The 12467-nt window shown below is 47.6% G+C and overlaps 1 protein-coding gene across 2 annotated transcripts in view; it reads right to left on the reverse strand.

Moving 5' to 3' along the window:
- Positions 1–401: 401 nt before the first annotated feature.
- LOC144605204 (chemokine-like protein TAFA-2) overlaps positions 402–12467 on the reverse strand; it is a 111740-nt gene continuing 99674 nt past the window's right edge. The window contains exons 5-6 of one of the 2 annotated variants that reach the window (XM_078420300.1): positions 10759–10883; positions 402–1316 (exon numbers count right to left, since the gene is read on the reverse strand). In XM_078420300.1, coding sequence (XP_078276426.1) covers positions 1263–1316; positions 10759–10883 — 179 coding nt within the window. In that variant the 3' untranslated portion in view covers positions 402–1262. Of the gene's footprint in view, positions 1332–10758; positions 10884–12467 lie in introns of both variants that reach the window. The other variant, XM_078420299.1, reaches the window with a different exon arrangement.

Genomic DNA, 12467 nt, shown 5'->3' on the forward strand with positions numbered 1-12467 from the left:
GTACAGACCAATGGTCAGTTTACGAGGATCTAATGTGTTTTTAGGTAATGGTAGTGAGAGGATGAATAGGAGGAGAGGAAAGATAGATTGTTGGGAAACATCATTCTTACGAGAGCTGGGAAATAAGCCCATCTCATGTAAAGCCATCTCGTCTGGTTAGACAATAGCTGAGAGACACTGGGAGAGAGTGGAATAGTCAACACGATCAAAGGCTGAGGATACTTTGTGATGTATGAACATGCGCCAAGGGACCCACGTTGACTGGGAATAGTATTTGTCACTTTAATAGGAGCCACTCCAGGGCAAATGGGCGGGATTCAATGATGGACAACCCAGTCACTGTGTAGATCACTTACAAATATTAATGGCAATGAAATTCAAAACATAAGTCATGATCTTTATCAGACATTAACATGTATTAACTCTGAATTTGTACAGTTATATACAGTTTAACTGGGGTCTACAATCATCACAAGATCAGATTAATTTTCACTACTCAGTCTCAAGAAGTCATCAGCGGGCCTGTGATAAAAATGAGGACCGGGCCTCCAATGTCAGTAAGTAATTGAGCAATTGGAGGCAAGGAATCATCACGACAGGACGACTGCTTCCAGAAGCTTTGCTGCAGTGTGACCTGACCCACTGAAGCAGGTGGTGAATTAGATCCAGTCAGGCTTCTGCTGCCTTGAAACTTGTTCAACAGTTATCACTGTGGACTCAACTCCAACTCACGTTACCTCCATGAAACATTAGCATGAGTCTCCAGTGGATGCAGGAGGTGCGACAGACCAGGCAAACGCTCTACTGCTGTAAACACCGGCTCCTCCACATCGATGACTGGCTGAAGCAGCTTAAAACCGAAGGGCTGTTTCTTCGACTGGAGTTGAACGGAGAGTGGCCAAAAAAAAACTCCGAAACATTCATTGGAATTGTGCAGATCAACATGTTTTCCCTTCCCGTTTGAAGGCGGTTTTATGTCAGGGTTTTTGGCCACTGCTTTGTTCATACTGAGTTCTATCTGGACTGGGGAAGAATAGCCTCTCTGTGAAAACCCGGGGCTGGAGCGTGCCGTCCCTCGTCACTCAGGCTACAGCAGGCTGGAGGTCAGCTGGGCTTTCAGAGTGGCACCGCGGTGCCCATCCCTGAGAGTGTGTGGCCGAGGGTACTTCATGGACACCATGTTCTTTGTGTTGTTCACCCTTCACTGGAGGCTGGCTCTCCGATGCTTCCGCTCCTCCTGTGTAGTGTCCCGACTGCACTTGTCACATCTGACGTTCCTTTGGCAGTCGCAGCGATTCCCATTCGGACAAAAGCAGCTGCTTGGGAACAAACTAGAAGTCAGGTTAACCTCTCCATTCTGCCCCCCCCCCCACACAGATGAACGGTGGAACACTGCTCCGGCTTTAACAATGAACACACTGCCTCCCGTTTTCCCAATGGACTATCGAGTAACCTGGAATACGATAAGAGTGAACGGGTCAATGAATGGGAGACACCAGCTTCTCTTTGAAGAAACCTGATGGCCCACGGATTCGAGCTCTTAAATGATGGCCCACAAGCCTCTGAAGACATGTCGCGTCATCACTGCGATTCGTCCAGCTCTCTATCATGTGTGAACTTCTTCCATTCTCATGTCATGCATTTGCCCTTCACAATATGGCCTCCTCTACATTGAGAAAACCAAATGAAGATTGAGTGATGGCTTTGCACAGCTCATGCCTTCAGTTCGCTGGAGCCTTCAGTTGCATGCCATTTTAACTCTCCATCGCACCCCCACCTCTTTATCTGTGGGCCCTGCACTGTGACCAAGCAAGCTCAAGGAACAACACATCGGGCGGCACGGTGGCGCAGCGCTGGACCCGGGTTCAATCCTGATTACGGGTGCCGTCTGTAGGGAGTTTGTACGTTCTCCCCGTGACCTGCGTGGGTTTTCTCTGAGATCTTCGGTTTCCTCCCACACTTCAAAAACGTACAGGTATGTAGGTAAATTGTCGTGGTAAATGTAAAAATGTCCCTAGTGGGTGTAGGATAATGTTAATGTGCATGGATCGTTGGTCGGCGCGGACCCGGTGGGCCTGTTTCTGTGCTGTATCTCTAAACTAAACTAAAAAACGTCCTTTATCTTGGATAGATGTCTTGAAGGTATCACAAAATGCTGGAGTAACTCAGCGGGTCAGGCAGCATCTCTGGAGAGAAGGAATTGGTGACGTTTCGGGTCGAGACCCTTCTTCAGACCTTGGTCAGTATGGACAAGTTGGGCCGAAGGGCCTGTTTCTCTGTTGTATGACTCTATTGCTGCCTACAGGACTCTGTATTGGCATCAAACAACCTTCGATAACTCACTCCTTCATTCTCTTTGTCTCAGCACTGGGCATTTATGCCTGCCATCCTTTTTTCCCTCCACTTGTATATTTTGGCCTGCTGGCCATGTCTCAGTGGACCAGACTACCCAACATCACCTGGACTTAGGGCGCCACAAGGGCGCAGCTGGTAGAGCTGCTGCCTCATGGTTCAATCCTGACCATGGGCGCTGCCTGCGTGGAGTTTGCTCATTCTCCCTGTGACAGCGTGGGTTTCATCCGGGTGTGCTGGTTTCCTCCCACATCCCAAAGACATGTGGGTTTGTAGGTTAATTGGCCTCTAAAAAAGTTGCTTCCAATGTGTAGGGAGTGGATGAGAAAGTGGGATAACGTAGAGCTTGTATGAATGGGTAATCGATGGTCCATGTTATATTTCCAAATTAGCTGAACATTACACAGTCATAAGAGTTTAACTGCCTCTTAATGACCACCTTATTTCAATCTGTCAGAGACATCCGCTGTGTTTCACTCATTGCTTTCCCCACCTCCGCTACTATCTGCACTAATTTGTTTTCTCTCTCAGTTCTGACAAGGTTCTTTGACCTGAAACATTAACCGTTTATCTTTGCATAGACGTTGTCTGACCTGCTGAGTTTCCTAACATTTTCTGTGCTTATTAACAGCAGGGTAGCCTCGTCTGATGCACTACACATCCACGGTTCCCAAGGGGCAAGACCAGCAAGTCTGCAATAAAAGACCTGCATCTGGGGTGGAAATGTCAAACCAACTGCGATCTGATTAAATACCATTAGCGGCCACTCAGCACACTATCATGTTACACCACCAAGCTGGAAGATTGAAAAGCTTGCCCTTCAGATTGTCCTTCAATATATCCTTCACTGTGCTTGGACCCACACCAATATATTTCTCACAGTTAGATGCAGTATTCATTCAATGCCAACCCGAAAGTTTGTTTAATCATGACTTTAAACATGCTAAACATCTAAAAGGCCTTTTACGGGAGCCAATGTGAAATACACATTGACCCACACGTTGAAATATTGGTGCAGGTAACGACATAAGGCACCTTAAAGATTCAGAGAAATACAGCACAAGGGCTCAGCTACTTGTGCAGGAGACATAAGAATATAACTGCAGATGCTGGTACAAATCGAAGGTATTTATTCACAAAATGCTGGAGTAACTCAGCAGGTCAGGCAGCATCTCAGGAAAGAAGGAATGGGTGACGTTTCGGGTCGAGACCCTTCTTCAGATTGATGTCAGGGGGGCGGGACAAAGGAGGGATATAGGTGGAGACAGGAATATAGAGGGAGATCTGGGAAGGGGGAGGGGAAGAGAGGGACAGAGGAACTATCTAAAGTTGGAGAAGTCAATGTTCATACCACTGGGCTGCAAGCTGCCCAGGCGAAATATGAGGTGCTGTTCCTCCAATTTCCGGTGGGCCTCACTATGGCACTGGAGGAGGCCCATGACAGAAAGGTCAGACTGAGAGGGGGAGTTGAAGTGCTCAGCCACCGGGAGATCAGTTTGGCCAATGCGGACCGAGCGCAGGTGTTGAGCGAAGCGATCGCCGAGCCTGCGTTTGGTTTCGCCGATGTAAATAAGTTGACATCTGGAGCAGCGGATGCAATAGATGAGGTTGGAGGAGGTGCAGGTGAACCTCTGTCTCACCTGGAAAGACTGTTTGGGTCCTTGGATGGAGTTGAAGGTGGAGGTAAGGGGACAGGTGTTGCATCTCGTGCTGTTGCAGGGGAAAGTGCCCGGGGATGGGGTGGTTTGGGTAGGAAGGGACGAGTGGACCAGGGAGTTACGGAGGGAACGGTCTCTGCGGAATGAGGAGGGGATGGGAAGATATGGCCAGTGGTGGGGTCCCGTTGTAGGTGACGGAAATGTTGGCGGATGATTTGTTGGAGACATGGTCAGAAACGGGGGTGTACAGGGCTATCAGCACCCGAGGAAATCATCGGGATAAAGAAGGGGCAAAATCATAGTCATAGAGCAGAGGAACTGAAGATAGACACAAAATGCTGTAGTAACTCATCGGGTCAGGCAGCATCTCCGGAGAGAAGGAATGGGTGACGTTTCGGGTCCCAAAACATCACCCATTTCTTCTATCCAGAAATGCTACCTGGCCCGCTGAGTTACTCCAGCATTTCATGTCTATCTTTAGCGTAAACCAGCATCTGCAGTTCCTTCTTACACCGAGCGTAGAAACTGGTTGTTCTGCCCTCTCTGTCCATTCTGGGCTACTACAATCTGTCCAGATTTCACCCAAATCTCGCTAAGCCTTTCCGAGCTGTGGTTCTGTCCAAATGTATTTTAAAAGTCGTAATTGTCTGGAAGCTCATTCCAAATATGGATTACTCTTGCTCCTGATGTCCCTCTTAAATAGGTTCCCTCTCACCTTTAGCCAATGCCCTTAGTTTTAGAATCCCTTACCAGGGGGACAAGACTGTGACGTTGACTTTATCCATGCCCCTCATGATCTGGTACGCTTCAATAAGGTCTCAGCCTATCCAGCCTCTCCCTATACCTCAAGCCCACAGGTCCAGGTAAAATCCTGGTGAACCTTTTCCGTGGCCTTTCCAACTAAATGATATCCATTCTAAAGATGGGCAAAGAAAACTACATACAGTACACCAAGTGCGGTTTCACCATGGTTTCACCATAAATGACTTGTACCGTATTATGTATGTACCGTATCATACTGTATTAAGATGTCCACGCTGTACCCAATGAAGGCAAGTGTGCCACATGCTTTCTTCACCACCCTGTTCACATGAATCACTATTTTTCATCAATGTTTGCACTGCTGGATCCCTTTCTTCTCCGATATTCTCCAGGGCTCCTCCATTGGGTAGAGTACTGCACGGTGGTGCAGCGGTAAAGTTGCCGCTTTACAGCGCCGGAGACCCGGGTTCGCTCCCAACTACTGGTGCTGTCTACACGGAGTTTGTACGTTCTCCCCGTGACCTGCGTGGGTTTTCTCCGAGATCTTCTTCCCACACTCCAAAGCTTTGCAGGATAATTGGCTTGGTATAAAAATGTGTTAAAAAGATTGTCCCCGGAGTGTGCAGGATAGTGTTAATGTGTGGGGCCTCGCTGGTCGGTGCCGACTCGGTGGGGCAAAGGGCTTGGTTCCACACTGCATCTCTTAACTAACTAAACTAAGTTTAGTATGCAAGTCCTGCCCTGGTTTGACACGAAAATGCAACAGCTCCCTTTTGTCAGAGTTGAATTCCATTTGCCATTCCATGGATCACCTTCCCAACTGACCTCGATCCAGTTGTAATGTTCTTCAGGGACGATTTTGAACACAGGGTTTAGTTAGGACGTGTCGCTGGATTTAAAGACAATGTGGGTCGATGAATACAGGGTGATGGGCCAGCAGAATGTGTTGCATATTCAAATGTAATCAGCGGAACACAATATTTTTATTTCAACAGGAAGGGATGGTCCTCAGTTACGGCACTGTTTGTTTAATTCACCCTTCCTCCTGTCACCCTACATAATGGCCCCGGGGGTAAATTAGTTCCACTGGCAATAAGGCCAGTTATTTGGGGTGGTAGAGCTGTCTAAATTGGCCCCGTAAGGAAGGAAGGGCATGGTGATTTTGATGCACCAGGGAACCAGCAGGTTTAGTTTAGTTTAGTTTAGAGATACATCGCGGAAACAGGTCCTTCGGCTCACCGAGTCCGCGCCGACCAGCAATCCCTGCACATTAACACGACCCTACACACACTAGGGACAATTTACACATACACCAAGCCAATTTTACCTACATACCGGAACGTTTTTGGAGTGTGGGAGGAAAACCGAAGACTCAGAGAAAACCCACGTGGTCACGGGGAGAACGTACAAACTCCGTACAAACCTGTACATCTTTGGAGTATGGGAGCACCCAAAAAAAACCCACGTGGTCACAGGAAGAAACACAATACAGACAGAATCCGTAGTCAGGATCGAACCTGGCCTCTGGCGCTGTAAGGCAGAAACTCTACTGCTGCCCATAAATGTATGTCTTCAGATCAATGGTCCATCCCAATGAATATCAATCCAATAAATGAAACACTATTCTACAAAACCTCTATGGAATTACAAACTCTGGAGTTGCCCACATAGCTAATTGACATCCAATTACAACAATAAAAATGACATGTGTGGGAAGGAACTGCAAGTGCTGATTTGCACCGAAGATAGACACAAAACGCTGGGGTACCTCAGCGGGACAGGCAGCATCTCTGGAGAGAAGGAATGTGTGACGTTTCAAGCTGAGACCTTTCTTCAGATAGCTTTGCCATAGAAACAGAAAGTTTGGCTCACTGAGTCCACACCAACAAACAAGCACCCATTTGTAGATGAATCCTACACTAATCACATTGTATTCTCCCCGCATTTCCAACCGCTCACTCAGGTTTTAGTAATCTTCCACACATTTGGGGTCATTTACTGAGGACAATTAATCCACCAACCTGCTTGTCTTTGTGATGTGGGAGGAAACCACAGCAACCCAAAGGAAACCCATGTGGTAACTGGGAGAACGTGCAAACTCCACACAAAAAGCACAGGAGGTCAGGATTTACTCTGGGTGACTGGGGACGCGCATCCTGCTTTACTCTGAGATCAACCAGCTTTCACTAACTCAGGTTCTCATAACTGTGCATTTATATTACATTAAAACAGGTGCAGGAGCAGGCCATTTGGCCCTTCGAGCCAGCACCGCCATTCAATAGATAATAGACAATAGGTGCAGGAGTAGGCCATTCGGCCCTTCGACCCAGCACCGCCATTCAATGTACCCCGTTCCTGCCTTCTCCCCATACCCCCTGACTCCGCTATCCTTAAGAGCTCTATCTAGCTCTCTCTTGAATGCATTCAGAGAATTGGCCTCCACTGTCTTCTGAGGCAGAAAATTCCACAGATTTACAACTCTCTGACTGAAAAAGCTTTTCCTCATCTCCGTTCTAAATGACCTACCCCTTATTCTTAAACTGTGGACTCCCCCAACATTGGGAACATGTTTCCTACCTCTAAAGTGTCCAACTCCTTAATAATCTTATATGTTACAATAAGATCCCCTCTCATCCTTCTAAATTCCAGTGTATACAAGCCTAGTCGCTCCAGTCTTTCAACATATGACAGTCCCGCCATTCCGGGAATTAACCTAGTAAACCTACGCTGCACGCCCTCAATAGCAAGAATATCCTTCCTCAAATTTGGAGACCAAAACTGCACACAGTACTCCAGGTGTGGTCTCACTAGGGCCCTGTACAACAGCAGAAGGACCTCTTTGCTCCTATACTCAACTCCTCTTGTTATGAAGGCCAACATTCCATTATGCTGTACCTGCATGCTTTCTTTCAGTGACTGATGCACTAGGACACACAGATCTCGTTGTATGTCCCCTTTTCCTAACTTGACACCATTCAGATAATAATCTGCCTTCCTATTCTAACCTCACACTTATCCACATTAAACTGCATCTGCCATGCATCTGCCCACTCACACAACCTGTCCAAGTCACCCTGCAACCTCATAGCATCTTCCACACAGTTCACACTACCACCCAGCTTTGTATCATCTGCAAATTTGCTAATGGTACTTTTAATCCCTTCATCCAAGTCATTGATGTATATTGTAAATAGCTGCGGTCCCAGCACCGAGCCTTGCGGTACCCCACTAGTCACTGCCTGCCATTCTGAAAGGGACCTATTTATCCCCACTTTGCTTTCTGTCTGTCAACCAATTTTCTATCCATGTCAGTACCCTGTGCTCTAATTTTGCCCACCTATGTGGGACTTTGTCAAAGGCTTTCTGAAAGTCGAGGTACACCACATCTACCGGCTCTCCGTATGAAGAAGGTCTCGACCCGAAACGTCCCCCATTCCTTCTCTCCAGGGATGCTGCCTGACCCTCTGAGTTACTCCAGCATTTCGTGTCGACCATCCTAGTGAATCTCCTTTGGACTCTTGCCAGTGTAATCCCGTCCTTCCAATAGTGTGGCGACCAGAACTGCACACAATACCTCAAGTGCGGTTTAACCAATGCACTACGCCAACTGTGACTTTACAAATCAGCTCGCAAACAAAAGTTACTTTGAAATCCAATCTTTGTGGTTCTGCTGGTGGGCTGTGCAAAGTGATCACCACCCCTACACTTGCCACTCAATCCACTGTTGCTAATGTGGGTTGAGAGAGGTTTGTTAGCTCGGAGAATTCCTATCAAATAACACCATGTGATTTTTTTTTTTACATGTCGAACGTCTCAAAAACAACTATTGAAACAACTGGAGGAACAGCACCTCATATTCCATTTGGGTAGCTTATAACCCAACGATATGAACAGCCTGAAGAGGGGTCTCGAACCGAAACGTCACCCATTCCTTCTATCCAGAGATGCTGCCTGTCCCGCTGAGATACTCCAGCATTTTGTGTCTATCTTTGATGTGAACATTAAATCCTCTAATTTTAAGTAACACCCCTCCTTCCCCTTCCTCATTCCCGTACCACCATCCCACCCCCCTCACCGTCCACCCATTTCTCCCATTATCCTGTCCGTCTCCCCCCCCCCCCCGCCATTCCCCCACCACCTCACCCCTCCCCCCCTCCACTATTCCCTTCCACCTGTATCCCTTCCTCAGGTTTACATTTCATTCCACTTCTTGCCTAATCTAACAGACATTTAACTTCTTATCACCTCTAGTCTTTGTCCACCCATCTGCCTAATCAATTCCCCTCATCTGTATCCACCCATCACCTGCCAGGCTTTGTTCCGTCCCCACCTCTTCACCAGCTTTCTCCCTCTTCTACAATCAGTCTGAACAAGGAGCCTGACCCAAAACAACTCCCATCATTCCCTCCTCAGATGCTGCCTGACCTACTGAGTTACTCCAGCACTGTGGTTTTTCTCAACGTTCCAGCATCTTCAGTTCCGTGTGTCTCTATTTCTAACAACTAATCTGTGACTCTCTGACTCAGTTAGCAGAGCAGTCCATCAGGGCTGCACTACGAGTGTCAACCTGAGTTTTGAGTTCTCAATGCTCGACTGCATATTGAAATGTCACTCCCAGAGATATCAATTCATGTGCAGATTCATTAACCCAGACCTGATATGCAGCAAAACGCTGCAACCAAATCGTGCCATCAGAACATGAGCCTTACGGTGTTTTGTGCATCGGGCACTTTGGCTGGAAATCTCCCTGGAGCTGTTCCTCCCCCATCATCATAACTTTAAAAGGCCAGGGGCAGGATTGATGAATGTCCCTCGTTTGGCCAAGACAGATATTATTAAACTCAGGGAAGGACAGTTTCCAATTGGATGTCCTACACCATAACTCATCTGATGGTGAAATTTGAAATCATCCCCTGAAATGGGACTAATGTTTCATTGGGGTTTTAATGTTTTATGTTTTATTCTTAATTGTTTACTATATGTCGTGTTGTTACTTGCGAGCAAAGCACCAAGGCAAATTCCTTGTATGTGTACATACTTGGCTAATAAAATGTATTCAATTCAATTCAATTCAATTTAATTCAATTCAAAATGGCTGAAGCTGCCTTTGGTCATTGACCATGATGATTAGGAGCTTTACACCAATTATAAGACCCGTCTAAAGATTAAGATGAAGAGTAGAACGGGCATTGGGTCCTTTAATAAAATGATAGTAATATTTCACTTAATCTTTGCAATAGAACTATTTCACTGGACATGCTCAAAGATAAGAACTTTTCCATGATTCAGGAATTTGGAATTGAATTTCTATTCTCATTTTCATCAGAATCAGAACACTTCTCTTGGGATTTCATGGCCCAAAAATGGTAACACCTAAATGTATGGAAGCACTTCCCACATCGACCAGGCTCGAGCATCAATTCCAGGCCAAGAACTGTGGAACTGATTCCTAGTTTGAGAGGCTAGACACAAAATGCTGGAGTAACTCAGCGGGTCAGGCAGCATCTCTGGAGAGAAGGAATGGGTGACGTTTTGGTCGAGACCCGTCTGAAGAAGGGTCTCGAAACGTCACCCATTCCTTCTCTCCAGAGAAGCTGCCTGACCCGCTGAGTTACTCCAACATTTTGTGTCTACCTTCGATTTAAAGCAGCATCTGCAGTTTTCTTTCCTAGTTTGAGAGGCGAGATCCCAAATGCTCAATGGAAGAGATTAAATTTAAAAGAATATGTCAGAGTGGCCGAGAATTTTACCACAAAAATCCCAGGTCAGAGCCAAGGGAGCTAAAGGTGGCAAAATCAGGACGATTAAAATCAGGACGATTAAAGTCAGGCCAAAAGTAGAGGGCTGCAGAGATTTTGTAGATCTCCCTGGCTGCAGGAGTAACAAAGGATGAAGGTGTTTGAATACTAGGATGGAGTTTCCACAATGAGAGGGGAACATGGAGGACTTGATGTCTACACACACACACACTGAGGGAATCACTAACCTTGGTGGTTTTGACTTTGTTTCCAGTGCTACAGCTCCACCCACTCAGATCTGGTAGAACCTTGCACTCCTCCCCCTCCAGGCATGGTTCCATGTGACACCACCACTTCTGAACAACGATTAAGGCTGCAATGAAGGAGAAAGGACCACCGTGAGAGTGGAACCTGGCGTCACCTCTCGCCCATTCACCCATGGCTCCAAGGCTGGGCTGGCCTGTGCAAACGAATAAAGTGTAGCCCTCCTCAGAACTGCCTGGGACCATCAACCTGGGTTACAGCTCGAGTCTCAGGTGGGGGAAGTCAATCCTCCAATGATTGCTGTTTGTAATTTATATCAACGATTTAGACAATAGACCATAGACAATAGGTGCAGGAGGAGGCCATTCGGCCCTTCGAGCCAGCACCATCATTCAATGTGATCATGGCTGATCATTCTCAATCAGTACCCCGTTCCTGCCTTCTCCCCATACCCCCTGACTCCGCTATCCTTAAGAGCTCTATCAAGCTCTCTCGTGAATGCATTCAGAGAATTGGCCTCCACTGCCTTCTGAAGCAGAGAATTCCACAGATTCACAACTCTCTGACTGGAAAAGTTTTTCCTCATCTCCATTCTAAATGGCCTACCCCTTATTCTTAAACTGTGGCCCTTGGTTCTGGACTCCCCCAACATTGGGAACGTTTCCTGCCTCTAACGTGTCCAACCCCTTAATAATCTTATACGTGGATTTGGATGAGAATGCACAACGCAGGATTAGTAAGTGTGCAGGTGACACTGAAATTGGGGGTGGAATTGTAGATAGTGAAGATGGTTATCAAAGACAACAGCAGGATCTTGATCAGTTGGGCAAGTGGGCAGAAGAATGGTTAATGGAGTGTATCGCAGATCAATGCCCGGTATTGCATTTTGGGAAGTCTAACCGGGACAGAATCTTCACAGTAAATTGAAAGGATCTGGGGAATGTTGTGATGTAGAGCGGTGGAGGAGTGCAGGTACATGGTTTCTTGAAAGTGGCATCACAGGTAGACAGGTGGTCAAGAAGGCTTTTGGCACATTGACCTTCATCAGTCAGAATATTAAATGCAGAAGTTGGGATGTTATGTTGCAGCTATACAAGATGCTGGTGAGGCCACAGTTGGAGTATTGTGTTCAGCTTTGGTAACACTGTTATAGGAAAGACGTGCTTAGGTGAAGATTTACAAGGATGTTGCCGGGACTGGAAGGCCTTAGCTATAGGGAGAGGTTAGGCGGGTTCGGTCTTGATTCCTTGAAGCGCAGGAGAATGAGGGGTTGCGGCTCGGCTGCGGGGCCTAACATCACCCGCTGCGGCTCGGCCGCTGGACTTTACACCCCGGTGCGGCTCGGCCGCTGGACTTTACATCCCGCTGCGGCTTGGCCGCTGGACTCAACAGTGCCCGGTGCAGCTCGGCTACGGGGCTTAACATCCCGGTGCAGCTCGGCTGCGGGGCTTTTCATCGCTGGTGCGGCTCGACTGCGGACTTAACAGTGCCCGGTGCAGCTCGGCTGCGGAGCTGAACACCGCCCGGTGCAGCTCGACTGCGGGGCTTTTCATCGCTGGACTGCGGACTTAACAGTGCCCGGTGCGGCTCGACCACGGGACTTAGCTGCGCAAGGCTTGGTCGCGGGCCTTTCATCGCCCGGTTCGGCCGCGGGACGTTTCAGCGCCCGGTGCGGGGACTGTGCGGGTTGGTC

This window comes from Rhinoraja longicauda, chromosome 24 (assembly GCF_053455715.1).
Source record: "Rhinoraja longicauda isolate Sanriku21f chromosome 24, sRhiLon1.1, whole genome shotgun sequence".
In the NCBI taxonomy this organism is placed as follows: domain Eukaryota; kingdom Metazoa; phylum Chordata; class Chondrichthyes; order Rajiformes; family Arhynchobatidae; genus Rhinoraja; species Rhinoraja longicauda.